General features: G+C 41.4%; 1 protein-coding gene across 1 annotated transcript in view; it reads left to right on the top strand.

Moving 5' to 3' along the window:
• The window catches only part of LOC121920536 (atrial natriuretic peptide receptor 1-like), a 59147-nt gene extending 34289 nt beyond the window's left edge, over nucleotides 1-24858 (top strand). The window contains exons 14-23 of the mRNA XM_042447669.1: nucleotides 1186-1234; nucleotides 2839-2943; nucleotides 9854-9973; nucleotides 12575-12668; nucleotides 14483-14570; nucleotides 19933-20072; nucleotides 20470-20622; nucleotides 21262-21360; nucleotides 22516-22607; nucleotides 24711-24858. Of these exons, the coding sequence (XP_042303603.1) occupies nucleotides 1186-1234; nucleotides 2839-2943; nucleotides 9854-9973; nucleotides 12575-12668; nucleotides 14483-14570; nucleotides 19933-20072; nucleotides 20470-20622; nucleotides 21262-21360; nucleotides 22516-22607; nucleotides 24711-24845 (1075 nt within the window). The 3' untranslated portion in view covers nucleotides 24846-24858. The remainder of the gene's footprint in view (nucleotides 1-1185; nucleotides 1235-2838; nucleotides 2944-9853; nucleotides 9974-12574; nucleotides 12669-14482; nucleotides 14571-19932; nucleotides 20073-20469; nucleotides 20623-21261; nucleotides 21361-22515; nucleotides 22608-24710) is intronic.
• Nucleotides 24859-27928: the final 3070 nt, after the last annotated feature.

The following is a 27928-nucleotide window of genomic DNA, read 5'->3' as shown; positions in this document are numbered from 1 at the left end:
TTCCCATGCCTTTCAGTGCATGTGCACTTTTGCTGAGATGGCTTTTACTAAATTTTACTAAATTCCTTTTGGGTTTTTTATTTTTGCTTTTTTATTATTTTATTTTTTATTAATTTTTAATTATTCAATAACAGCAAAAGTAAAAGTAAAAATCCCAGAAGGCATGGAATAAAAACAACCTTAACCTGCTTGGGAATAGTGGTGGAAGGGAGACAGGGAGACTCATTCCATTATGTATTAATTGGTTTAGGTCAAAGCTGGACTAGTCATCCTGATATTGCTAGACTACAACTGCATCTAGTTCTCACCAGCCCATCTTATGCCAAGGGATCATGAGAGTTGCAGTTCAGCAATAACTGAAGGACCATGTGTTTCTCCATCTTCACTGCTTTAATGTTTGGTTCCCTTTTGTCAATGTAAAAGCTAGTTCACACTTTCATATACAGTGAACCCTTGGTATCTCCTGGGGTTTGGTTCCAGGACCCCCATAAATACCAAACTCCATGGATGTTGAAGTCGCATTATATACAATGGTGTAGTAAAATGAAATGACAAAATCAAGGGTTGCTTTTTGGATATATATATTCAAGCCATGAATGGTGGAATCTGTGGTGCAGTCTGTGGATGTGGAGGGCTGACTCTATAAAGACTTTGTATAGAGAATTAAGTAAAATAATTGTAATAATCAGTTTTCCAGAAGCCACTTCTACATGAATCAAGGCATTTTAGAAAGTTTCTTGGCTCTTCTGCTTGATGCAGCAGATACATATATCTTTTATGCTGTAAATGAATGTAATTGTGCTAGTCAGGCCATAACAACAGAACAGCTTATAATGACTGGGTCCTGTAATAAGCAGGTTGATATGATTATGAGTAGGAAGACAGCAGCATATTTAAGCCAGTCAAAGCTGTAATTTTTTTTCTTATCAATAACTGTTCTTCATTAGCCAGTTCCAATGTGACATTAACAATACTGGCTCCATCCCACCTAATAATAGGTTATGACTAAATCTCATCAAAAGTGGTGGAACTTTAGCTGAAATCCTATTAATTTCCATGAGGTATAGTCTTTAAGTTTATCTGGCTCAGACCACGTGTATGTGGCAATCTTTTTCAAAGTTACTACCCTTCCCCTTCCCCTATTTGTGCTGTTTTACTGACAATGGTTTGTCCCCCATTTTGCAGCTATGCCATCATTTTGCTGGAAATAGCAACAAGAAGTGACCCAGCTCTGGTAAGAATTATTTCTCAGCTGCATTTTGAATTTGTTCCCACTGAAAGCCATGGCTAAATCCTGACGGGATGTTTGGCTGATTTTACACAACCGCTGGAATTTTGGGGAGCTATTTTCTTTGCTCTCTGTTCAAGATAAGCAGATGAAAACGTATATTTTTACATTACAATCCCAGAACCATTACCCTGCCCTCTTGAAGAATAGATTTTCCTACCTCTGGACTGATGGTGATACTTTTCATGACACTGAAGGGTTGAAGGTTATTTTCACCACAGGCTAAAGAGAAAATTGGCTTCCAGAAACATAGCCCAATGTACATGCCCTGAGTGAAATAAAACATCTATGTTTCGGTCAGCTCTAGGGTGTGAATGAAGCATAATGATTTTCTGCCAAGATTTTGCAAGGTGGAGAACTATTCTCCATCAGGGCTGAACAACTGTCAGATGCCAGAGGGCTTCATTAGTCCCACAGAAAACCTTGGAGGATTGCATTCCCTGAAAAACCAACAACACAGTTCTTCTTTGTGATCCCAAAAGTCCTCTAGATGATGTGGAGACTTTTATCCTTGTGGGGTCTTTTTTAAACCAGGAAGTATCCCTGAAGTTAACATTATGTATTATCTACAAAGCCACATATCAAAATTCTAGAGAGTTGAAATATGTTCTGTATGGGAAACCAATGGCAAAATGTGCAGTTATTTCTGTATGAAATAGGTATGCACATATATTTTAAAAAAACAAAAACAAATAAAAGCTGAAGTGAAGTATCTATGAAGATACTAGCCACAGATGCTGGTGACATGTCAGGAATAAACACTTCTAGAACATGGCCACAGAGCCATGTGAAAAACCCACAAAAAACTAGCAATGTAACACTTTTGTCATTAGAGACCCAAGCCATCCAGAACCTGAATGTTATTTCTTTACTGAAGAGTGGGCAGATTCATGGTTTTGGGGTCAACACTGTGACCTTGTGGCCTTTCAAGACCCATACTTTTCCTCCATAGCAACAATTGCAATTGTGTGGTACATGATGAATACAGATAATTTATCCCAACAATAAAGGTCCCCAAATTGTATCCTACCCTGCCTTTCCATGCAGCCATAGATAAATAGTGCTGAGGGAAGAGAGAATGAAAGGTTTCTGAATCTGCACAAGGGTATTAGGAGAATGATCATTCCCAGATGACTGAACTGAACTCCTCTTAGAAGATCAATAAATGCTTTATTGGACAGTAAGTGTCAAATAGATTACCACCAACAAAAGGGAGAAAGTGCAAATTCTCCTACTTTAAACTAATGCTATTGGTGATAAAACTTGTAAATTGCAAAGATATTCTTCTCAAAGCATGAAGTGCCCAATCTGAATGATAATAACTTAACTCCAATAACAAATCCCAGTTAGAGCTGACTCATTAAATCAAAGGGAACATGATAATTCAACATCTATGTAGGTTCCATTGTTGTATTGTGTTTACTCTAGATAGAACTAGCAATTAGATTTAGATAAGTGACTTTACAACATATATCTGTTGCTGAACATTGTTCCATGATTCCAAACCAACCTGGCTTAGATTTTAAAACTGTATTATCTGTGTTTTCCAGAGAGATGATACACATTCAGAAGAATATTCTTTATGCCCGCCTTTGTCAGAATTAATATCAGCCAAAACTGAGAATGCTTGTCCATGCCCTACAGAATACATAGAGGTAAAGTTAATATTAATGGATTTCCTTTGACTTCTTTTTGAGTGAATTTCCTTTGTGCAATGTTGAATATTGGGGTGTCAGTGAGGGGCAAAACTGTATTATAACCAGGAGATGAAATTTTCCACAATGTTGTTGAAATAAACAATATGACCTATTGCTTTACATAACTTTATGTATACCTAGCCATGTAGCAGAGGCACTAATAATAATAATAATAATAAATTTTATTTCTACCCCGCGTTTCCAATAAAATGATCAAGGCGGCTTACAAAAGTTAAAAACAGTTACAATACAAAGTAAACAATTACAGTATAAAAGTTAAAACATTACTGCATAAAAAGGGAACAGGAATCAGGAAAAATACACATGTCAAGGGCAAAAGCAATCAGATCACAATGGTCCGGGGTCAGAAGAGGAAAAGAAGGGGCAGAGGAGAAACAGTTAACTAAAGTGGGAAGGCCAGCCGGAATAAGTATGTTTTTAAATTCTTTTTAAAAGAATCTAGTGAGGCGGCGGAGCGAAGCTCTACAGGGACCTTGGGGCAGTGATGGTAAAAGCCCTCTGTGAGGTCCTCACAAGATGTGATCTAGGAACCTCTAACAAGTTAGTCCCGGATGTTCGAAGTGTGCGGGGCGGACTATATGGGGAGAGGCGGTCCTCCAAGTACCCTGGGCCCAAGCCATTTAGGGCTTTATAGGTCAAAACCAACACCTTGTATTGAGCTCGGAAGCGAATAGGCAGCCAATGTAGATCTTTTAAAATAGGTGTTATATGGTCCGACCTGGAAGTACCAGCGACCAATCTAGCTGCCATGTTCTGTACCATTTGCAGCTTCCGAGTTTGGTACAAGGGTTGCCCCATGTAGAGCGCATTGCAGAAATCCAATCGAGAGGTTACCAAAGCATGTACAACAGTTTCAAGGTCCCTACAGTCCAGGTAGGGACGCAACTGGCGTATCAGCCGAAGCTGATAACAAGCACTCCTGACCGTCGCATCCACCTGAGAAGTCAGCTGGAGCGACGAATCAAGGAGTACTCCCAAGCTGCGCACCGAGTCCTTTAAGGGGAGCGTGACCCCATTCAGGACTGGGTGACTGATCTCACCACCCGGAACTGGGGAACCTATCACCAGTACTTCCGTTTTCCCTGGATTCACACTGAGTTTGTTCTCCCTCGTCCAGCCCATTACTGACGCCAAGCAGGCATCTAGAGGAGAGATGCCATCCTTAGTTACTGCATCAGTCGGAGACACAGAGAAGACTATCTGGGTGTCATCAGCGTACTGATAACACCACGCCCCGTGTCTCCGGATGATCTCTCCCAGCGGTTTCATGTAAATGTTGAATAGCATAGGGGACAAAATCGCTCCCTGAGGGACACCAGATGTAAGGGCCCTTGTATCGGAGCGACAGTCCCCCAGCTCCACCATCTGGAATCTGCCCGAGAGGTAGGAACGGAACCACTGCAAAGCAGTGCCCCCGATACCCAACTCTCCCAGGTGTTCCAGAAGGATACCATGGTCGATGGTATCGAAAGCCGCTGAGATGTCCAAAAGCACTAACAGGGACACGCTTCCCCTGTCCATGCCCAGACGGAGATCATCAACTAAGGCGACCATGGCAGTCTCAACTCCATAGCCCACCCAAAAGCCGGTTTGAAATGGGTCCAGAAAATCGGTGTCATCCAAGATCGATTGAAGCTGGAAGGTGACTGCTCTCTCGATCACCTTCCCCAAAAAAGGCAGCAGTGAGATGGGCCGATAATTATTATGAAGCAGGGGGTCTAAGGAGGGCTTCTTTAGCAGGGGTTTGACCACTGCCAATTTTAATTTAGATGGAAACTGGCCCTCACTTAGAGATGTATTAATTATGCGATGCAACATAGTTAGCACCGCATCTCCCCCCTGTGCTGTCAGCCATGAGGGACAGGGATCAAGGGAGCAAGTCGTCTTCCTGACACTTCGAAGATCTTGTCCACTTCCTCGGTACTAACAAACTCAAAGTGATCCAGTATAACAGGGGCCACGGGCGCTTCGGACACCTCTCTTACAGGGTCTGCATGAATGCTGGCGTAGAGATCAGCCCTTATCCGAGAGATTTTATCCGCAAAGAAGTTGTTAAAATCGTCGCAGCAGGCTTTAGATGACTCCAAGATAGGGCTCAGGGTGGGAGGGAGCTGAGTTAGCTGCCGGACGCGACTCTGCGGACGCAATACGTGCAGCATAGAACGAATTCTTCGCTGCACCTATTGCCACTCCGTAAGCCTTCAAATGAGAGCGAAGGAGTGTCCTGTTGGATAAGCACTGATGTCTTCGCCAGTAGCGCTCTAGTCGTTGCACAGCCCGCTTCCTTTCCCTGAGATCTTCCATATACCAGGGTTGTTTATTGGAAGCAGGCCGGAAAGGATGCTTGGGAGCAATACTGTATATAGCCCTGGAAAGATTACTATCCCAGATGTTGACCAGAGCATCAACAGAATCGCCGTCAGTGCCAGTCGTATACCCCTCTAGGGCTTCTTGGAACCTTATGGGTTCCATCAGCCTTCGAGGGTGGACCATCCTAATAGGTCCGCCACCCCCGGGGGGGATAAAGGTAGAAGCCTTGATCCGAGCCTCGACCAGGAAGTGATCCGTCCATGACAGGGGAGAGATATTAGAAATCTCTACCCACGGAGCCTCCATGTCTGTACTGAAAATCACATCGAGAGTATTACCGGCGCAATGCGTTGGCCCCGAGACTAATTGAGACAGGCCCATGGCTGCCATGGTAGTCATGAACTCCTGAGCTGCACCCGTTGGAACATCACTGGCCTCGAAAGGGATGTTGAGGTCGCCCAGGACAAGAAGCCTAGGGGACTCCAACACCAGTTCCGAGACCAGCTGTGTCAGCTCGGCCAGGGAGTCTGTTAGCGCACGGGGTGGCCGGTAGACCAACAGAATCCCCAGACTGTCTCTGGCCTTTAGGGACAGGTAAATACACTCGATGTAATCTGTTTTCCGGACTGGGATCCTGGTTAAGGAAAGAGAGATTTTATGGACCAAGGCAACACCACCACCCCGCCCACCTAACCTGATCTGGTCCTTAACTGAGAACCCGGCTGGGAGGGCCTGGGCCCACACTGCCTCGCTCTCAGGCCCAAGCCAGGTCTCAGTGATGCACGCCAGGTCACAGTTGGTATCCTGAATAAGATCGTATATGATGTGGGTCTTATTTTTTATGGACCTGGCGTTGCACAGGAGCAGAGACAGGGTTTGTGGTACGACTGGGCTGACCCTCAGGCCTCTTTGGTTAGGAGAGTGGAAGGAAGGAGAGATAGGTATCACGCATCTATCTCGCCTTCCATTTTGACACAATTCCACTTTCCTACCGCCATACCTCCCCCTGCCCCACACAACCTCAATCGGGGCTCCCATTGCACATACATCCACTGCCACAGCTGGCCTCCCAAATCCCATATCCACCCCCAAACCCAGTAATAACCAAAAAGCCCCACAACAAAAAAGGATCAGAGAAGATGTCATTCCCTAAAAAATATAAACTAATCCAATTACCCCAAATACAAAAACCTTTACTCAAGCCAAATAACAAATTCGGCGAGTTGATAGAAACCTGTTCCTCCTATGAAAGGAACGCCAGTACTTTGCCCAAAAAAGAAAAAAAGAAAAAAAAAGAAAAAAAAAACCTTGGGCGAGTGCGTTGGCGCGCACAGCTGGTCCTGGGCTGGCGTTCTCAGTCGGGGGGCCGGCAGGCCGGCTTTTGAAGAGGGAGCCTCTCCCACCGGCTCACTCCTCCCCTCCCTCAAACCCCGCCAAGCGGCAAGAGTCTCTTGGGCGCGTGAGCGCGCACAGCTGGTCCTGGGCTGGCGTCCTCGGTCGGGGGGCCGGCGGGCCGGCTTTTGAAGAGGGAGCCGCTCCCACCGGCTCACTCCTCCCCTCCCTCTAACGCCACCAAACGGCATGAGTCTCTTGGGCGCGACTAAGAATTACCTTTACTGAATTGTGAAGATACATAATGGGACACAAGCAAGGGTACTTATGAGCATTGGTGCCCAACATGCATCAGGACCAATATGAGGTGCATCAGTGGAACAGAACACATTAGTTCTGCTGTGCATCAATCCCATTGTGCAATATGCACTGGAGACTTTGTTGGCTCTGCTACATAGTACCATAACAAGAGGTCTCTATTGGATATAAATGTTACATAATTGTGCAATTCTCGTTCCCACATCCGTCAATCTAGTTAAGAAAATGTATGTCCCCAGCAGAATTCTGGCTCTCATTTGCAAATATTTGAAACTAAAGCTGCTGATCAGATCACAAGGCAAAGGGTCTGGGGATAGAAAAGCGGGTTGTTCTAATAAATTTGATTTCAAATTTGTTTTCTTTTCCCATTCTTCTTTGTCCTTAAAAAGACTACCCAAATGAAGATCTGTTTACAATTTCTCATGCAAGAGACCTCAAAACAGTGGGTGGTCTTGGTATCCTTTAAAAATAGTATTATTCTGACAAACTCAAGTTTCAGATTGTCTCAGAAACACAGAATGGTGTAAATGATGCTTTTAAGATGCAACCATGGGAGGTTTATGACTTCCCTTGGTTATTAACTGTGGGTTCCATGATCATAGTTAATAGTTTGGTAATATTCTAGCGTTTGCCTTTGAAAATATCAGTAGATGTTGGTAAACCAAAATATATTTCAATATCTAAATATTTTCACATCATTTAGTGCTAGTTCTAAGTAGTATGCAAGCTTTTTTTGTTGTTAAAAGACTTTGGTTTCCAAGACCAAGAATGTTTCAACCTCATTCTGATTTTCTGTTTCTGAACACACTAGAAGAAACTGGTTGAACGCTCCAGTGTATTGTATCTGAACATTTCCCGCTGAAGTGCTAAGAGCAACTTCTGGTCCATCTGTCCAATTTTAGACTGAGGAAGTTATGTAGGAGGAATGGGTTCCTTCAATATGCTCTCTTCCAGCATTGCATGTTATTTCTTCAAAGCTCTCATAAGGGACTTAATTAATAAATGAAACTAAACAAAATCCAGCAGAAAGACAGGTTATTTCAAAATTCTATTTTGTCTCAGGATGTAAAGAGTATACTCAGATTTTCTCATTCTTCAAGAGTATTTTAAGACATGAAGACAAGGAAAATAGTCAAACACTACATGGTTTTTAATACTTCTGGACTTTTTTGCACGTGCACTCATGCACACATATGCACACACACATGGAGAGAGAGAGCTTGTGTGTGCTAGCATGTTGTAGTGGTAAGCATGTTAGACTTGAACTCTGAGAGGTCAGGTTTCAAATCCCCGCTCAGCCATCAAAACACACTAGGTGACTTTAGGCAAGTCACATTCTCTCAGATTCAGGGTAAGGCAAAGGCGAACCCCTCTGAACAAATATTGCCAACAATACCCTGTGATAGGTTTTCCTGTTTTCTTGTTAACTGCCCTCAAGTTGACTTCAACTTATGGCAATCCTATGAATGAGAGACCTCTGTCACCTTACCATCAACTTCCCTGCTCAGGTCTTGCAGACTCAGGCTTCTTTGAGTGAGTCTATCAACTATACATAGAAATGGGAAATACCAAGGCATGGACAATCCTAACTTTAGTATTGAATTATGCATCTTTAAATTTCAGAATCTTGTCTAGTTTTTTTATAACTGCCCTTCCAAGTACAAATCTTCTTCTGATATCTTGACTGCAGTCTCCATTCTGATTAATGACTAAATCAAGGTCTGATAAAACTTGAACCATTTCAATATCTCCCTTGTTTACTTTAAAGTTATGTAAATCATCTAATGAAGAACCATATGAAGATGAACCCCAATTTTGGAAAGTGAAATGAAAGTGGCACTGAGAGAAAATGAAACAATAAATCACCAAAAAAGGACGATATCCCAACTGAATTGCTTCAAACCACATAAACAGAAGCAATTCCAGTGTTAACCAAAATATGCCAACAAATATGGAAAACAAAACAGTGACTAAGATTGGAAATGATCAATGCACATCCCAATTCACAAAAAAGAGACACAAAAGACTATAGCAATTATAGGACCATAACATTAGTTTCCCATGCAAGCAAAATTATGCTCAAAATTCTGCAGCATAGACTCCAGTCATATTTGGAGAGATAATTGTCAGATATTCAGGCAAGGTTCAGAAAAAGAAGAGGCTCTAGGGACCCCATTGCAAATATAATGGATAATAGAGCAAGCCAAAGAATTCCAGGGGGGGGGGGGGAAATCAGCATGTGCTTTATTGACTACAGGAAGGCCTTTGACTGCATAGATCATAAAAAGCTATGGGATGCTCATAAAGAAATGGTAGTCTGATAATCCTGATGAGCAATCTGTATTTAGAACAAAGGGCTACTGTAAGAACAGAATACGGAGAAAAAGAATGGTTCCCAATTGGCAAAGGGGTCAGGCAAGGCTGCATTTTATTACCCTATCTGTTCAGCTTGTATGCAGAAAATATCATATGTAGAGCAGGTTTAGACATGGAAGAAGGAGGAGTAAAGAGGAAGGGATATGAACAATGTAAGATACTCAGATGACACCAGGCTACGAACAGAAAGCATCAGAGACTTGGAACAATCACTAAAGAAAGTCAAAGAAGAAAGTGCAAAGGCAGGCCTAATGTTAACATAATGAAATAAAAAAATAATGACCACAGACGATTAACATAAATTCAACCTAGATAATGAGGAAATCAAAGTACTGTAGTTAAGAATTTCCAACCCCTTGGATCAAATATTGATCAGAACAGAGATTGCAGTCAAGAAATCAGAAGAAGATTAGGAAGGGCAGCTATGGAACTACCCCATTGACATGACAGCCACTAGCTCTCCACTGCTTGAATTGGAAGACTTTCTGCCTATTATCCCTTTCCCTTGCAGCTCATCAGGAGGTGTCAAAAAAGCAATCCAACAGAAAGGCTTACCTTTGAGCAAGTCAAGAAGTTGTTGCATAAGATGAACCCGAACAAAGTTAGCCCAGTGGACATGATGATGACTTTGGTAAGAACTGTAGCTCCTTCAGTTCTAGCAAGTCCACATCAACTGTAGCTGCTTCAGCATTATAGCAGTTCCACAAGTTGCTTACTTGAAAGCTGGGAAAACATTCCACAGAAACATGTATGCTGAGGAACTTGTATGAAGATAAGGTAAGAGGGGGGAGGCTAAAACATGGGTGGGCAGCTGTGCCGGGTATGAGGTACAACAGTCTGCCTTGAGACCTGCTGGACTGACAAGCAAAGAGTACATTAAAAAATGAAAAGAACCAGGAAATGGTCAGAAGCCCATGTCTGGTTTAGGAAGAATGGGTTTTTAAAATAGTGGGTGCCCCTTTGCTGTTAACCACCTTGAAGTCGATCTCAACTCATGGCGACCCTGTAGATGAGAAATCTCATAGACTCCCTATCATCCACTGTTCTGTTTAGGTCCTGTATATTCATACTTGTGACCTTCGTGATAAAGTCTATCCATCTAGCACATGGTCCTCTCTTTCTATTCCCCTCCACCTTTCTTAGCATTATTGTCTTTTCCACTGAATTGTACCTTCTCATGATGTGGCCAAAGTACGTAGCCTCAACTTAATCATCTTGGCTTCCAGGAAGATTTCCAATTTTATGTGTTCAAAGAAACATCTGTTTGTCATTTAGGCTGTCCATGATATCTTTAGCACTCTTCTCCACCACCACATCTCAAATGGATTTCTCTATTGTCCAACTTTTGCATCCATACATGGTAATAGGGAATATGAGAGAGAGAGAGAGAGAGAGAGAGAGAGAGAGAGAGAAAGAAAGAGCAGAAGAAGGCAGGCAGGTGAGTGGCTCAGCTGTGGACGGGAAGAGCTTGGTCTCTTCTCAGTCTGACTCTTGTGTAACTCCTTTCCATGCTCCCTCCTTCCTCCGATGCTCCCACATTTTCAGCCCTTCAGTGCTCTCTCTCAGCCTCACTTCCCCACCCACCACCCATTGTCCTCTAACTGCAGCCTGATCAAAGGCCTGATGCAGTGGCATCACTAAGGGGGGGCAGACTGCACCAGGTGACACCCAAAGGGGGAGTGACACCACTGCTCCTCAAACACCTACCTTGTGGCAGAAATGGGCTGTGGCATTCACCTTCTTCTCTTTAAAATGTTTTAAGAGATGGTGGGAGTGGGGTGAAGCTGAGTGAGAGGAAAAAGGAGAGGCCCCAGGAGAGGTATCTGGGTAAATACATTTAGTTGTGCATATGATATTGTAATTTGAAGGTACAGTGCACCCGTGTTTTACGTGGGCACACCATACACGGCTTTCAGTATACAGTGAAAGCTGTACCAGAAGAGCCTGTCGTGCACCTTGGAAGAACTAATGGGGTGCGCGCCCATGGTGCACACACGCTACTACACCATTATGCACTGCGGGCGCAAGCCCCATTACTTCCTATGGGCTTCATCATATGCTGATTTCCCCATACATGGAGGGATCCGGAATGGATCCCCGCATAAGGGGGGCCCACTGTATAATTTTAATTTTGCTTGTTGCTTATTACATCACAATTATTAGCATGGCATTCTAATGCCATATGGGGATTTACAATTTACGAGCAACAATAGAGCAAAAAAGCTTTACTAAGGATTCTGTAGGGTGTTAAAAGGGGAGGAGGTTGGGGGGGGGGTGACACCATGAGTTACTGCACTGGATGATGCCAACCCTAGAGATGCCACTGGCCTGCTGCTCTCTTGGTTTGTCATTACAACAGCTTCATTTGAATCACCTGGCAGATTCCCTTCCTTTTGCCCCACTTTAAAAGAAACAGAGAGAGGGTCTGCAGCTAGGCTGGAGCTAGGCAGTTAGGAAAAGGGAGGGAAACTGGCAAGGAGTTGACAAAGGGGCTTGGGACTGAGGAGGAGGGCAGAGAGAAGCAGAGGTTGGAAACTGGAAGTAGTGGTAGAATGAAGAGGGGGAAAGTGGCTAGGGAAATACACTGTGATGGGGTCACATTAGGATTGCCATATATCAAAAATGTCTTGAAGGCACACAGTAACAACAAAAGAAGTACTGTTATCATGAAATACTACCTCATTCGCTGTAATATTGTGTAAAACTTGTGACTCAGCTTGAGATTTGACTTCAAAGTATTTTGCAATGACTTGAGACTCGACTTGAGACTTGAAGGTGGAGACTTGAGACCCGGAGTAAAAGATTTAAACACATCACTGGAAACTAGATGGATGAAAGGTGCTCCAGGGGATCTGGAGGGATTGAGGACCACACATTGTTACTTACCACTATATATGTATCTCTGAGTTTAGGGATAAACTCTTCCCTTCATATTTTGCATTCACTGGTGTGCAACTGGCTGTTATGTAATATTTGTAGTAATTGATCTTCTGCCATTATGCCAGGGCTTTCAGACCTCTTTTCAAGAGAGATTTTGTGAAGTGTCAAAGAAATTTCATTTTCTTGCAGAGGGCCTGTGATGGTACTATGCAAAATCATCTCACAGACCTTTATGCAGAAAGCTGATAGCAATGTGAGTCTGCCGCTAGTGAATACATGGTTGATTATCCTCCCACACAGAAGATCCTCAGATGTTGCTCATGCTGAATACATTTTTTGTTTGTTTGCTTAGATGGAGAAATACAGTAAACACCTGGAAGTTTTAGTAGCAGAAAGGACGCAAGACTTAATGCATGAAAAGCAGAAGACAGACCGTTTGTTGTATAGTAAGCATCAGTACAGTATATTCTAAGCAACTGATATGTGGAGTTGCTGAAAGCAGGTTTCAGTATATATTAGTGGTTCTTTGTGGGGGGGGAATGTTTTTTTTCCTGTTAGTTCTTTAGTTGTTAGTCCTCACATAGCTACAATTGTGAGATGTTTCAAAAGCTTTCAGATTTGTTGGCTACATTTGAGACTGGTGGCTGCATTTAATAAAACTATATTCATGTAACAAGAAAAACCCATACACTGCTTTCAAATTTGCCCTTGCAAGGCAAACAGCAAATGTTAAAATGTTAAACAGAAAAGTGGATTGTCTCAGTGAGTAATGAAAAGGGCTAAGAAACTTTTGGTGCTTTAACTTTATCTCTTTCTGTTATTTTCAGAGTGGTCTGAGAGACCATATTTCATATATCAGTGGATATAGTCATGATAGGTGTCAGCTTCCATATCAGTAGAATGATGAATCTGCTTGTTCATTCTATGTCAATGGTATGATGAATCTTATATTTATAGGAGCTGTCTAAGGTGTTGAACCTAATTTGTAGTTAGGTTCAGCACCATGGACAACTCTTAACTATTTAAGACTAAAGCCCATAGTGGATTTACCATTCCATTGACATGGAAGCCACCAGTCACCACTGAATATTGTTTAATGAATTCCAACAGAGAAGAAGGAGAGGGTAAGCCAGACTAGAAGGTAAGTCAAGAAGGGAAGAAGGAATTAAATATAATATACCTATGCAATCAAAGGTCAATCTAAAAGATTGGAAATAACAGGAAAGAAGGGGGAAATATCTGAATAAAGCATTTCTATTTTGGAATCTTAACATTTATGGTTTCTAAACAGAGTATGAGTCAGCTGGGAGACTGTAGAGCTTGAAAATTGCTATATCTGCCTGATATGGGCATTTTCATAACTGGAAAATAATACTAAACATAGAGGAACTACATCAAAGTGTCTTCCAGAGGAGGTTTTTATTGTGCAATTGCCATGCCTCCTTCAAGGTATATTGCAGGGGCCCAGATATTATCACACCTAGTTTGAAATCCTGCTAAGCTTCTTTATCACTTCTGGTTTTGTTTTACCAGAAAAGATTCATATAATAAGAGAAAGACATTAGAACATAATACTTTTTGACTGCTAGCATGAGGAGCTTTCCATTTGGAAACACCCTTAGGCCAGGATCCTATGGAGTCAAACCACTCATGCAGTGAACCATTGTGCATGCAGTTTGACACTTTCACAGCTCATACAATGAAGCATCCAGAACCTCGAGTAAATGCATCATGCCGTTCAGATGGGGCTCCCTGCATGTGCACTTGAAAGCAGCAACACTCTTGTGTTACTATCTTAGTGGGCTTCCTTATTTCCCAGCAGTCATAGAATAATTGGAACACAGAATCATAGAATTGGATGAGATCTCAAGGGCCACCAAGTCCAACTCCCTGCCATGCAGAAACACAGAATCAAAGCACTATTCAACAGAGTTTTGTCTATATCTACACTGAAGTGAGAATCAAACCAACAACATCTGGAGGGTAGTTTGCAGTCCCAGCCACCCTAGTCAGCATAGCCAATGGTAAGGAATAATGGAGATTACAATCCAACAACATTTGGAAGGCCTCATGATTCCCACCAGTAAGCTAAGGAGCTGCACCTTTCCTGTCCCTGGTCTACAAGATTTAGATGTCTGAGGAGGAATGGATATGTTAGCCAATTAGTTTTTGTCCTGTGAAGCTTATTTTTGTTAATGCAGAGTGTTTGATTCAGCATTTTAAGATAATAATAATGACTTTTGTTTGTTATTCAAAACAGGCATGTTACCAAAACAGGTGGCGGATGATTTAAGGCAAGGGAAACCCTCACAGGCTCAAAGTTACATTAACTCCACCATCTTTTTCAGGTAACTGGGAATGAACCCATGGGTGCAAACTATTTAGCCTGTGGGAACTATTTTCTAAAGATGGAGGAGTGGTTCTACAGAGGTACAGCTGCCCATGATTATAGAATCATAGATTTGGAAGAGACCGCAAGGGCCATCCAGTCCAACCCCATCCTGCCATGCAGGAAATCTTAATCAAAGCATCCCTGACAGATGGCCATCCAGCCTCTGCTTAAAGACCTCCAAGGAGGGAGACTCTGAGGAAGTGTGTTCCACTGTCGAACAGCCCTTATTGCCAGAAAGTTCCTCCTAATGTTGAGTTGGAATCTCTTTTCCTGTAGCTTGCATCCATTGCTCCGGGTCCTAGTCTCTGGAGCAGCAGAAAACAAGCTTGCTCCCTCCTCAATATGACATCCCTTCAAGTATTTAAATAGGGCTATCTTATCACCCCTTAACCATCTCTTCTCCAGGCTAAACATCCCCAGCTCCCTAAGTCGTTCCTCATAGGACATGGTTTCCAGTCCCTTCACCATTTTGGTCACTCTCCTTTGGACACACTCCAGTTTCTCCACATCCTTTTTGAATTGTGGTTCCCAGAGCTGGACACAATACTCCAGGTAGTGAGACACACATTTCTTTTTCTCCCATATACTTATACAATTGGCTTTTCAGACATATAACAATGCAAGCTGGAGTAGGAAAAAGTTCAGCTACAGCTGAGGTCCAGACTATCCCTGGTGCCTTCAATGAGTAACATACTCCTCCACCATTTCAGAACCCAGCACAGTTGTGGAACTAGGGTTAGCATAGATTATGCTAATCTAGTTGCATGGATATATCTATAGCCACACAAGCAATTCACTTTTTAAAAAAGAATATCAACTCCTTTAGAAGTTAAATAAACTAGAGCCAAAGTTTCATGGGATCTGATCTAATCTATTTTAACATTCCATTGAGTAGCCTGAGGCTCAACAACAGCAAAAAACTTGCTCTTTCATAGGGATTTGAGCAACATTTGTTTCAATGAATCATTTCCAGGCAATGCAAATAGCAGCGGCAGAAGGCAAAGAGATTCTATGTAGTTGGAGTGTGGAAGAGCTAAAGGCTCCCCACATATTCCCTGCTAGTGTCCTCACTCCAGATTGGGTACCCTGAATTTTATGTTTTTTAAAAAAATGAAAAGCTTTCCATGTTTATCTTTAAAATAACATATAATTCAAACTTAGAAAAGTGGTTGCAGCCAGGAACTGGGAAAATGAAGAGGATGTTGTGTATGTTTTTAATACTATTAGTGCTGCAACAGAGTTAGTGCTGAGGGACTCATGCAGAAAGAGGGAAGGTGCTCTGATTCATCTTGAGAAATAATTGACGGTACACATGGCTTTGTGTGAAATAATGTTTGATTTTTTTCTGTGAGCAAAAGTTTAGAATTGTTCTGAACTTGCATTCAGCAAGCAAGTCCATTAAAATTCTGCTGATTAATGTCTACTGAGTTATGCTTACATGGCTTGTCTAAGTAAGACAAGGCAAGATTTATGGAAGATATGCAAGATTTATACATGACAGGATGGACAACAATGAAAGCTCTACATGCCCAACAGATGTAAATCTAACATGTAGATGAGAAGTTATATACTCCCTTTGCAAATGAAGTTTAACTGATTCATAGGGAAGAGGGACCGGCATTATTGAGATCTTTTGTCCTATAAACAAATACATTTGAAACAAATAAAACACTAATCAACATTCTTGGACAGAAATTCCACTTCAGAGTTAGGTTTCTCTCCACCATTGAATGAACTGGGAAGGGTTCCCCCCGCCTTGGTCTGAGAGTCCCATACATCAGAGTTTTGCCACACACCTTTGATAGCTTGTACAACTGTGGTAATTTAAATAATTTAAACAGGAGTATATTAGTGCAATATGGAACATGGTTTCATGGAAGAATAAACTGGCTTTTCTGATTTGGAGTGGTAATATTCAACTCCTAAATGTCAGTCAAAAACCTATTAACTTGACATGGCTAGATTTTACCTGAGCAACATTTATTCCATAAGGTTAAAACCTTTTTATTTTTAATGTGAAGTTGAAGGCTTTCATGGCCAGCATCCATAGTTTTTCAGGCTATGTGGCCATGTTCTAGAAGATTTTCTTCCTGACGTTTCGCCAGCATCTGTGGCTGAGAATGTTTGCCTGGAAGAATTGGGTGTGTGTGTGTGTGTGTGTGTGTGTGTGTGTGTGCGCGCACACACACACACACACACACACACACTCTGGCCTGTTACAGACAGCCAAAATAAAGCTGCTTCGAGTCACAGTGGAGGTATGGTGTTTCAATGATGCATGCGTCCTAAGAGTCCAGAAGCCACACCAAAGCCACGCTCCAGTCCTTAGGGCTGGAGCATGACTTTGGCTGACCCAGTCTGCAGTGTCTCTCATGTTCCTTGATTCTTCTGGACTCTCAGGACACATGCATCATTGAAACACCATACCTCCACTGTGACTCGAAGCAGCTTTATTTTGGCTGTCTGTAACAGGCCACTGTGTGAGCCTGGGAATGCAGGAGTGATTTGCATGTGGATTGTTCTTTGCTGGTGGCAGGCCTCAGGCTGGGAGGCTAATGCAAAAGAGGATTAGTGTCTGTTAACTGGTGATCATTATCTGCTGGGAAAGCCCCTGACTCTGAGTGGTTTCCTGTTTGCATTTGCTGAGTCCTTATTTTGGTATTCCTCAGGACTGGTAGCCAAATTTTGTTCATTTTAAGGGTTTCTTCTTTCTGGTAGAAATTGCCCAGATGTTTGTGGATTTCAATAGCTTCCTTGTACATCCTGACATGGTCCAGAACCTCAGTGTTTTCAAACAGTATTTTATGCCCAGGATGATTTGTGGCATGTTCTGCTACTGCTGATTTTTTTGGCTGACCCAGTCTGCAGTGTCTCTCATGTTCCTTGATTCTTGTTTGCACACTGCGTTTGGTGGTCCCTATGTAGACTTGTCTGCAGCTGCATGGTATGCGATAAAATCCTGCGGCTGTGAGAGGGTCTCTCTGGTCCTTGGCTGAGCGAAATGTTTGCTGGATTTCCTTTGTCAGTTTGTAAACTGTTTGAAGTTGTGCTTCCTCACCACTTTGCCTATTCTGTCTGTGACTCCTTTGATGTATGGTAAAAATACCTTCCCTTTGGGTGGCTGCTTGTCTTCACTTCTCTGGGTTTTCCTGGGCCTGGCAGCCTTTCTGACGTCTGAGCTGGAATAAACATTAGCCTGTAGAGCCTGGTCCAAGTGCTTCAGTTCATCTTCCAAGAAGTGGGGCTCACAGATGCGTTTTGCCCAGTCTACCAGTGTTTTGAATGTGCTTCTTTTTTGTCCTGAGTGATGGTTGGAGTTCTTGTGCAGGCATCGGTTTGTATGTGTGGGTTTTCTGTATACTGTGTGACCCCCAACGTTGTTCAGTTTGCAGATGACTAGGATTTTTACTTTTGATTTTTACTTTTGATGGGTGCAGCTGCTTGCCTTCTAAAGGCAGCTCAGTGGCGGAACAAAATCGGCTGGGTTGAGGTAGATCCATAGTAACATCAGTTTAATATAGGGATAGGTTGCCTGTTTCTGCTAGAGTACAATCCTCATAATAAAATGATAATAATAACAATTATTTATAATGCCCTTTCCCACCCAAACATAGTCAGTGGTGAAGGATTAAAGAATTGTAGCCCAAAATCTTCTGGAAGGACATTTATTCCCCACTGCTAATTTGCAGGATTTTAGGACTCGGACCTGACTATATAATAGAATCACTTTAAATTATCAAACCAGTAAAATACTGTCTGACTGGCAATCTTATATGTCTGTGGTAGCTTAACTACAAGGATGTTTCAATGATGAGTTCTAGAATTCTATATTTCATCATACATTCTAGATTTGGAATAAAACCTTAGTCAGGCTTTGAAAATATAGGGTGATTCAGGTATTGCTTGGAGTCAGGTGAGCAGGCTGTGATATGGGATAAACTTGAGAGGAACAAAACCCAGCTTCCCCAGACAATAAAACCAGCAGAGTCAAATTTTGTTAGTTATATATTTATAACATGGCTTCAAAAATAAAGGATGGAACAATTTTTCAGCAGAGTTTTGAAAAGGTACTTGTATAGATTACATGCCCCACGAGTTCCCAGCTTGTAAGGGAGAGTCTGGGGAGTTTATCAAATGGGAGGAATTTCTCTTAAATTCGAATGAAAAGAAAGTGGGGCCAGAATGCATTCACTTAAAGTCGCTAGTTTAGCGCAATTACATGAATGTGCATTGTGTTCGAACTGGCTTTCCATTGCCCGAAAATATCATGCTATTGCCTGAATTTGCATGTGGCAGTATATCACGCAATAACATGAAACCACATGATTGCATTCGGACTGACTTCCCATTGCCCGAATTTGCATGTGGCTGTCTATCACACAATAACATTAAACCCCATGATTGCATTCAGATTGCCATCGGATTATACTTCCAATTCCCCTTGTCTGATTAACTCCTGGGAAATGTAATCCAAAATTTAAATTATTTTGGAACACATAATCTGAACTATTGAAAATAGAAGTCACGAGTTCATGAGCAGTGATCGCAAGCAATGATGACAGATGTACTGCAAGTCTCAATTAGTTACGCTGTTTTTGTTGATGGTTCCAATTAGTTCAATTAATTACCTGCCTTTCATACACTAATTAAATGTTTAAATGTAATGAATTTGCATATTACAAAAAACCACCACTTTTCAGTATAAATATTATTTTTCACAGACTGAAGATAGTACAGTATAAGCCATCTTCAATCATTTCTTTTTTCATTCTTTGCTACATGGACATATTGCAATCCAAATAATTCCAAAAATGTACAAGTGCAAAGTACTGGATACAATATTATTTTTTTTAAAAGAGTTCTATACTCCTTTAGCTATTCAGATGCGCTCAAATTACCAGTTTAGCCAAAAACACATTGACCAGCTTCCTGTTGGTTAATCCTAACTAGAACATCCACAGCATCCACATCCCATCAATTGTTGATTGGTGTGTCAACATGCAGGTAAATCCTACTGATTCAATAACTCTAGTATGGACTAACATAACAAGATTTAGGCCATTATCTTGTATATGATCAAGGCCACACACTTTCACATTGTGCTTTAATCTGCCACTTAGATCATCCCCCCCCCCCCCCCCCACACACACACAAAGAAACCACCACAATTCTCACAAAGATTTTTGGAGAAGAAAGAGTAGGAGGAAACACAATACAGCATAGTATGAAATAATTCATTAAAATGTTGGGTCAAAACATTTTTGCAAATCCTTGCTTAGCAACACAGCATGATGAGATTTCTCCTTTTTTATTTCCAGTGACATTGTCGGCTTCACACAGCTCTCTAGCACCAGTACACCTTATGAAGTGGTTGACTTCCTCAATAAACTCTACACAACCTTTGATGAAATCATAGATAATTATGATGTCTACAAGGTGGAAACAATAGGAGATGCTTGTGAGTGATTCAGAACAGTATTGCTAGATCTTCAGGGATTTTAACTCCAAATGGGAGATTAAAAAATAAAATGGGGGCACCTCAATTGATCAAAAAGTCACAGAACTCTAATTATGACTCTAGAGTGATAAAATCATGACAAAGGACTCTGAACTTTTGCTGGCCTAGGTTATTTGTATTCAGTTTCCAATGTGCAGTACAGTAGCAAAGACCACAAACAGTGAGTTAGACAGCCCTCCTTTGAGCTTTTATTTCAACCCAAATATTCCAAAATAAGTACAGATTAAGGAACACAGTTTGCTTTTCTGTTTTGCATGTGTGTGCATGTTTGAAATTGTGTCGTGATTGTAGTCTGCAACTGCTAATGTGAGCAATTATCCTGTTTCTTCCTTTTCAGACATGGTTGTGTCAGGAGTGCCCAAAGAGAATGGTATTTGCCATGCCAGTGAAATAGCAAGTATGGCTCTGGACCTTGTCTCAGTATGCAGGTCATTTAGGATTCCACATAAGCCAAACACCCAGCTAAAGATCCGAGCAGGAATCCATTCAGGTATGTAAGGTGGACACTGCCATGGCTTATACTAAGTCAAATAAGGCCATTAGCAGTATTAATCTTGAGGCAAATAGTCTTGCAGGTTTAGGCACTTGCATCCATTGCAGAATTATCACATTAACTTCATAGAGAACCAGGGAGAAGTGAAACTGGACCTCTTAGAGCTGTGAAACAAAATATGTTTTGTTCCAGATGTCTGAATCTGGTATTGCATGGTATAACTCATAGTATATCATTTTTAATCTTCTTTGTGATTCCTTTGTCTAAAGTAAATATATCTGTAGTATGATTTGCTGTACCAGATACGTCGTATGATCAGAATACTTTTGTAATGGAAGTTATGATACAGACAAATAAACTATTGACTCATAGCTCATAGAAGGATAACCACACTGTTCAAAGAAGAGAGACATTTCCCATTCCCCAGAAATTTCAAAAGGAACAATATCCCCACCCCATGTACACACACACCAGCCCAGTTGATAAACTGGGATGGAGGGCAAAGTAAGAGGGCTCTTAAAGTCTTAACCACACAAGGCATGCCTGAGGTGCTCCTACATGTTTCCATACACTATAATGAACTTCATTTAGTACTGAAAAGCTGAAAGACTTCTTGAACATTTTTGTCTTCTTCAGGGCCAGTTGTGGCAGGTGTTGTTGGAACAAAAATGCCTCGATATTGTTTGTTTGGGGACACTGTCAACACAGCTTCCAGGATGGAGTCTACCAGTGAAGGTAAGCTAACTAAAACAGCAGAAATCACCAGGTCTCGGTGAGAAACTATAAATGTATAACTTCATATCAAATTTCAGGAGGGTCAGGATGCAGCCTCCCAGGTCTGGGAGAGCTAGGCTTTGGATCACAGAGGTTGTCTACCTCTGTACTAGAGATCCCCCTGTGCAAGCCCCATTAAACAAACAATCTATCTTTCCTTATGCAGTCTCTATTTGTTTCAGCATACAAGAGAACGCCCAAGTAGATTGTGCCCATTGAAACTGAGGTCATCAACTTTTTTTTTTAAATGACCTTGTGATTATTGCAAAGTCAAAGACAAAATATGTGAAGCATTTCTCATCACTTGATCTCAATGCTTCTACCTGCCTCTTTTATTTGTACTGGGGCTGTTGTTAAAAACACGGGAAGCAGAGGGGTCGAAAATTTGGCAAGACCAAGTCAAGCTCCACATGGCTGGAAGTCATATTTTGGATGCCGAAGGGTAAACTTATATGCAGCTAAAAAGAGCCGGGAAACATTGTCAGGTGGAGGGCTGGAGTATTAAGCCTTTCTTAACAGCTGCATATATACCGTATATACTCGACTATATGTCAACCTGATAAATAAGTTGAGGGCAAGTTTTGGGGCAAGGGTAAAATTTAGGGGAATATAGGGAAGGATCTAAAGGATGAAGCAAAACAAAACAATGTCAGAGAACTTACAAAATTCCAGTAGACATAACTCTTTGTGATTACTCTTGAGATTGGATGGATGAGAGAATAGAGGGGCTTAGTGCTTCCAGGACTGATTATACTCTTGCTTTTCACCAGGAAATGGTTCCTTCTTTTAAATAAGAGTTAAGATATAATACTTACATTGACCCATGGGTAAATCAGCTCAGGTTTTTGGGTCAATTTGTTTGACCTAAATGTCTAGACATGAGGTATATATAGTATGTAACTGGAATGTACTCAGGCAGAAAACAGAGTCCTGATGGTTCTAACATGAGCATATCAATTGACAGGATAGTAGTAGTAAGCAAATTAAACAAGCCAGGGAATTTTGAGTCTCCTGGCTGCATTTAGGCCCAGTCAGTGGTCAGTATCAGTTCTTAGGTATCTTTGAAAATGGATGCAGATATAACAGTGACATGTCTGCTCATCTCTTTCTCTTTAGCTCTCAAAATACAGTGCAGTTCAAACACGTACCAGCTGTTGGAACAGATTGGAGAGTACATATTAGTGTGCCGAGGGAATTTACAAGTCAAGGTAAATATGAAACGTTTGTGTTCAGGCTCTCCCGAAGGAAAAATGAGTCGCAGTCTTCTGGAAGGCTTTTGCTTTAACCCCTTAGATTCAGCTGGTGCTCCATCCACTCTGAAGCATGAATAATAGGCCTTTGCAGGCTGCTCCTTAGGGCACATTCAGACTCAGTGCGTCTCCAAAGGAATACCAGTAACTGCAATTTGATCAAAATATTGAGAAGGAACGTTGCCCAAGGGTCTAATTTGTGCTTAAGTTAACCGGGAGCTATTTTTAATGTGATATCTTAGTCCTGGAAGATAAAGGTATGATATAAAAGCCACTAGCTCTAAGCAGAGCTTGAAAGATCCCAATGGTATGAGGGACACTCATAGGCTTCAACCCTCCTCTTCTAACTTTTAGAAATCTTTGCCAGGCTTCTTACTACAAGTTAAGCCTCTCTTATCCAAAATGCTTGGAACCAGAGGTGTTTGGAATTTCATGTTGTTGTTATTATTATTATTATTATTATTATTATTATTATTATTATTTATACCCCGCTTATTATTATTATTTTGATCTTGGGATACCTGTATTTGCATATACGTACATAATGAGATATATAGGAGATCGGACCCAAGTCTTAACACCATTCATTTATCTTTTACATACACCTCATACACATAACCTGAAGGTATTTGTATACAATATTTTTAATAGTTTTGTGTATGAGATAAAGTTTGTGTATAATGAACCACCAGAAAGTAATGGTGTCACTGTGTCAGCACCCATGGAAAAAGGTGTTGTTTTTTAGAATATTTCAGATTTCAGAATTCTGGGTGAGGGAGACTCAACCTGTAGAAAAACCCAGATCTCTTATGAGAAATTGTTCTATATGAGGCTAGTTCAAGACTATTATTATTATTATTATTATTATTATTATTATGTTTATGTTTATGTTTATGTTTATGTTTATGTTTATTTATATCCTGCCTTCCTCCCAGTACAGGGACTCAAGGCGGCTTACAAATCTAAAACAGACCAAGTAAAAACACTATAAAATATACAAAATACAAGTTTAAAAAACAATTCAAACATTTAAAAACATGAGGTGCCTTACTCTGTCCAATGGCACAGCTGACACAGCTGGTTATTTTCTTTAGCCCTGGTTTGCCTTAGAATGCAAGCACACCTAATGTCATCTTTGCATCCAGACTTTCTTTACCACTATCCTTCCCAAGTAAGCAGGGGAAAGACTACTGTCAAGCACTAAAGAGGCCAACATTTGGAGTGCTTTGGAAGGACGAAGTGGCTCTTCATTTTGGCCTATTCTCCCTCCTTCTATCTCCCCCTGCTATGTGTGTGTGTGTTTGTGTGTGCACATGTCCATCTTGATTCCATTAACTAGTTTATTGCCTTGCACTTTGCTGGTTTCCAATGTGATCTGCTAAAATTAGCCTCCTTTCCCCTATTCTACCTTGTTAGCTACTAAGACCATAACTCACTAGGCCTTTGGTCAGAAAAGTGGGAGCTTATTAAGGATGATAGATTTCCCTCACAACTGATAGATCTCAGAGGTGTTAAACTAATTAACTGGATACAACCAAGCATTGAAAGAGGTGTTTCATCATGTGAATCCTGCAGATGGATTTGGATTGCTGCTTCTCTACCCTTTGCACCAGGGGTACTTGAGATGTTGGCTGTAACATGTCCTATGCCTCACCCTTGGCGGTCCTATCCAGGGATGATGGGAGTTGTCACCCAGTGATGTTTAGATAACTGCACATGCCCCATCCCTGATTGGGTTTCTAATGGTGGTGGTGGGAATCACCAAAATACTGAAACACATTCTTCAGATTATGGAGGTGGTGATGATCCCATTTGCAACCCCCAAACTGCCTTGGGATAGGATTTTTAAGCTGGCCTTGGTGTGACCTGCCTGTCATCACCCAGGTGGTACTGGTGTCATCTACAGGGTACATCTGAGGTCATGTAGAAAGCCACACACACACACACACACACCAAAATTCAGAAAAATGCACTTTGGCTAACAGTGAGGAGAAATATGAAAATGTATTGTTGTTGATGCTACTGATATGCTGGGTCACTGTTGTCTTCTTCTTTTTAAAGGGGAAAGGTGACATGATAACGTACTGGTTGGAAGGAAAGAAATCTGGGACAATTCCAAAGAAGGCATCCAGCCCTTCTGCACCTTCTCAAACCACCAAGCAGAGTGCTTTCAGTGTCATGCCAGCTGTTGTGTAGAATGACCCACTTTCAAGCCCACCATAAAAGAAGTTGGCAAGGTGGCAGGTTCAATTTCTCAGTGGTTTTATTCTTTGTAGATCCAAAAAGGAAACTTTTAAGCAAGAGGAATCTGGACTATCTCAGATAACTTCCAATTTTTTTCCTAGGGGGAAAGGGGGACAGAGAAGAAAATAGAAGCAATTCTAGGCTTATGAACTATTTTGTGAATATTCTCTAGTCAGATTCAGACATAATGTAAACCTTTGATTTTACTAAATAATTATTTATCTTTCCAATGTGCATATAGTATAGGCCCATGAACTAGGATGAAACATCAGGCTCACACACTTCCCATCTAAGAATTTCATTTGTTTCTTTTTAATAAAGCCAGAATCTGAATGATTTCTTCATAAAGAAGATGAGAGATCTTGAAATTTTAAAAAGCCCTGTTTATCTGGATATGTTTGTGGTGGTCAACAAGGGTTGCCACTTGCATACCCTCCAACATTTCATCAGGACATATGTGTCCAAGCAACATCAGAGTGTGGTCCAAATGGCAAACGTTAATAATAAGGAAGAATACACAAACCAAGAGATGTTGCAGTAGTTTGCTTTTGCCAGAGCCTACTTGGAAATGCAAGATTTTCTTATCCTTCTGCTGAATTGAGTGCAAACTACTGTTGTACTTTGAACTCAGTTTGCAGCAATTGTAATGAGCTGAGGATAAAGGGGGCACCTAGGAGAAGAAAAAAGCTGGGACATTTTAAAATAACTGAAAAAGTGGAAGGACAGAGGAATAACAGGGACAATCCCTGCCAAATTGGGACAGTTGGAGGGTAAACACTTCTTTTTTCTTCTCCTTGTTGGAGTCATCATGTTTTACAGCTACATAACAAGGGAGATTATCTCACATCATTTTTCACCCAATCTGAGCACAGGCTGGGAACAGGCTTGAACGGGTGAAAATGGGTCTTATTGCACAACAAAACGCCACCAATGCCACCGGAAGACTACAAGCTGTCTGTCAGCCACACATAGCTGTCCAATTTTGAAAGGATGGAAAGCTTCCATACTTCAAAATCGGCAGGCTAAGCATGGCTAGGGGATGGCTTGTAGTCTCCCAGCAGCATTGGCGGTGTTTTGCGTTAAAACCCATGTTCACCTGTTCAAGTCCATGCCCGGCCTGTGCCCAGATCGAGTGAAAAATGAAGTCTGATAGTCTCCATAGAGATACCGCATGGTCTTTTCCATGCTGTGAACTGCTTACCTATTTTTGGTGTTCATTTAGGCAATTTCTTTTTTTAAAAAAATAACTTACTCAACTTTGCTAGTGTCTTTGTAAATGAAGTAGAAAGAAATCACAACTTTTTAAAATGTAGAAATAGCAGTAAAGCTTATGCCTCTTGGAACCTTGACTCAAAGCAGTTTCTTTGGAATTCCTACCTGGTATTGCTTAGTTAATGGTTCTCAGTGAAACCAATTATGGTGTAATTCTGTTGTTTATTTGTGTAAAGAATCTTTTGATTTTTAAATGTTTTCCAATTTTGAAATTAATATCCAGTCTAGATTTCCAGCGTGGTAGCTGTGTTAGTTTGTTGTAGCAAAAACAACAGAGGGTCATAAGTCACCTTAAAGACCAACAAATTTATTGTGGCATAAAACTGTAGTCCCTGAGGCCTGGTGACAGAATAAATGTGCTAGTCTTTGAGGTGCTCCGTGAATTTTCATTGTTTAGTTGATACAGAGAATCTCACTGCTACAACTTGATCTATGAATTTTGGAGCCAGGTGAACATGAAAGGACACAAATGAAGGGAAATGTTCGTACTGTTGTGGTTATCTGTGTGCCCATCATCCTTCTTTGCAGTGCCTGTTTGGTGCACCTCAGGGAGACTGTGTCCCTTTCACCGCACAAAAACATGGAACTGTTTTTACTGAGAACCTCAAAAGCACTCTGAGTCATCATGGAATTTAGGACACCGGCTGTGCATTATCATTTCTGAAATAAAAGTGTGGCTGCTCTTCGCAAGCACTCTTTCACCCATAAATGGTTGCTGCACTTCCTCTTCCATTCATAAGTGCTTGTCATGATAGATCATCTCTCCTGTTGCAAAATTGTACAGTGTCAGCCCCAAAGCACATAGACTGAATGCTGCTTTGGGATCTTATTCAAGTCCTCTAACAATTGACTTTGTCTCTCAGGAGAGTTGTGTTGAAGGCCTTCATGTTCAGCTTGTTATTTTCCCAGAGTGCTGAGCCACAGGGACCTACAAGTAGGGCATGAATGCAACAGCCCTCCCCTCCTTGCCCACGGCATTTGGTGTGTAAAAGATGTTGCCCCTGCACACAGTTCTTTGTGAGTTGCAGCTATGGTGACTAATAGTTACAGGTCATGAATCTGTGCACCTGAAAAGTCTTATTTGACTTACATGAAACATAGCATTGATTCTTCAAGCCTTGTTTCACTATAAACTTAAAAGCATAAAGATCAAAAGGAGCCAGTGTAGGAATTTACAGCTAAAACTTTCCAGACAAGTGGCCAAAATCCAAAAAAGAAGACCCCCACCCCAAAAGAAAAAGAAAAAAGGGGGGCGGGGGAACCTGTAGAAAAGGACATGACAGGTCTTCTTGTCCTTTGGTCTATACATGGATATAATATGCTGTTGTAGAAGATCCCTATTCCAAAACAGCTAACTCTCCTCCTAGTAGCCTGAATAGTGATGTAAAATGAGCTATCATCACTTCTGTTCCCCAAAAATGGCAGATATAACATTGCACTGGGCCCTCTATAGGACCTGAAATGGATGAAGTGGCAATCTGGTCACTGGAACATGCTTACCCCTTCTCTATAAGTTTGTTCACTTCCCAAATTAATAACCAATAAGTCTTTTTGTGGCCTCAGACTGTCTCATGCTGCCCACACTCATGCTCTGACCACAGCCTGACAATTTCAAATGATCCTGACTAAGCCTTGGGCTCAGCTGCAGCACCATCTGGCCCTTCTAGGTCTGTGGGTCTCAGCTGCCACTTCCTTCTTAGTTGGCATTCCCCCTCTATTTAGGAACAGCAAAATGAAAAAACTTTAAAGTGCAGTGATTTCAC

The sequence above is a fragment of the Sceloporus undulatus genome, chromosome 2 (assembly GCF_019175285.1).
Source record: "Sceloporus undulatus isolate JIND9_A2432 ecotype Alabama chromosome 2, SceUnd_v1.1, whole genome shotgun sequence".
Lineage (NCBI taxonomy): Eukaryota > Metazoa > Chordata > Lepidosauria > Squamata > Phrynosomatidae > Sceloporus > Sceloporus undulatus.
The sequence above is the reverse complement of the archived record's forward strand: the minus strand, read 5'-3'. Positions and strand labels throughout refer to the sequence as shown.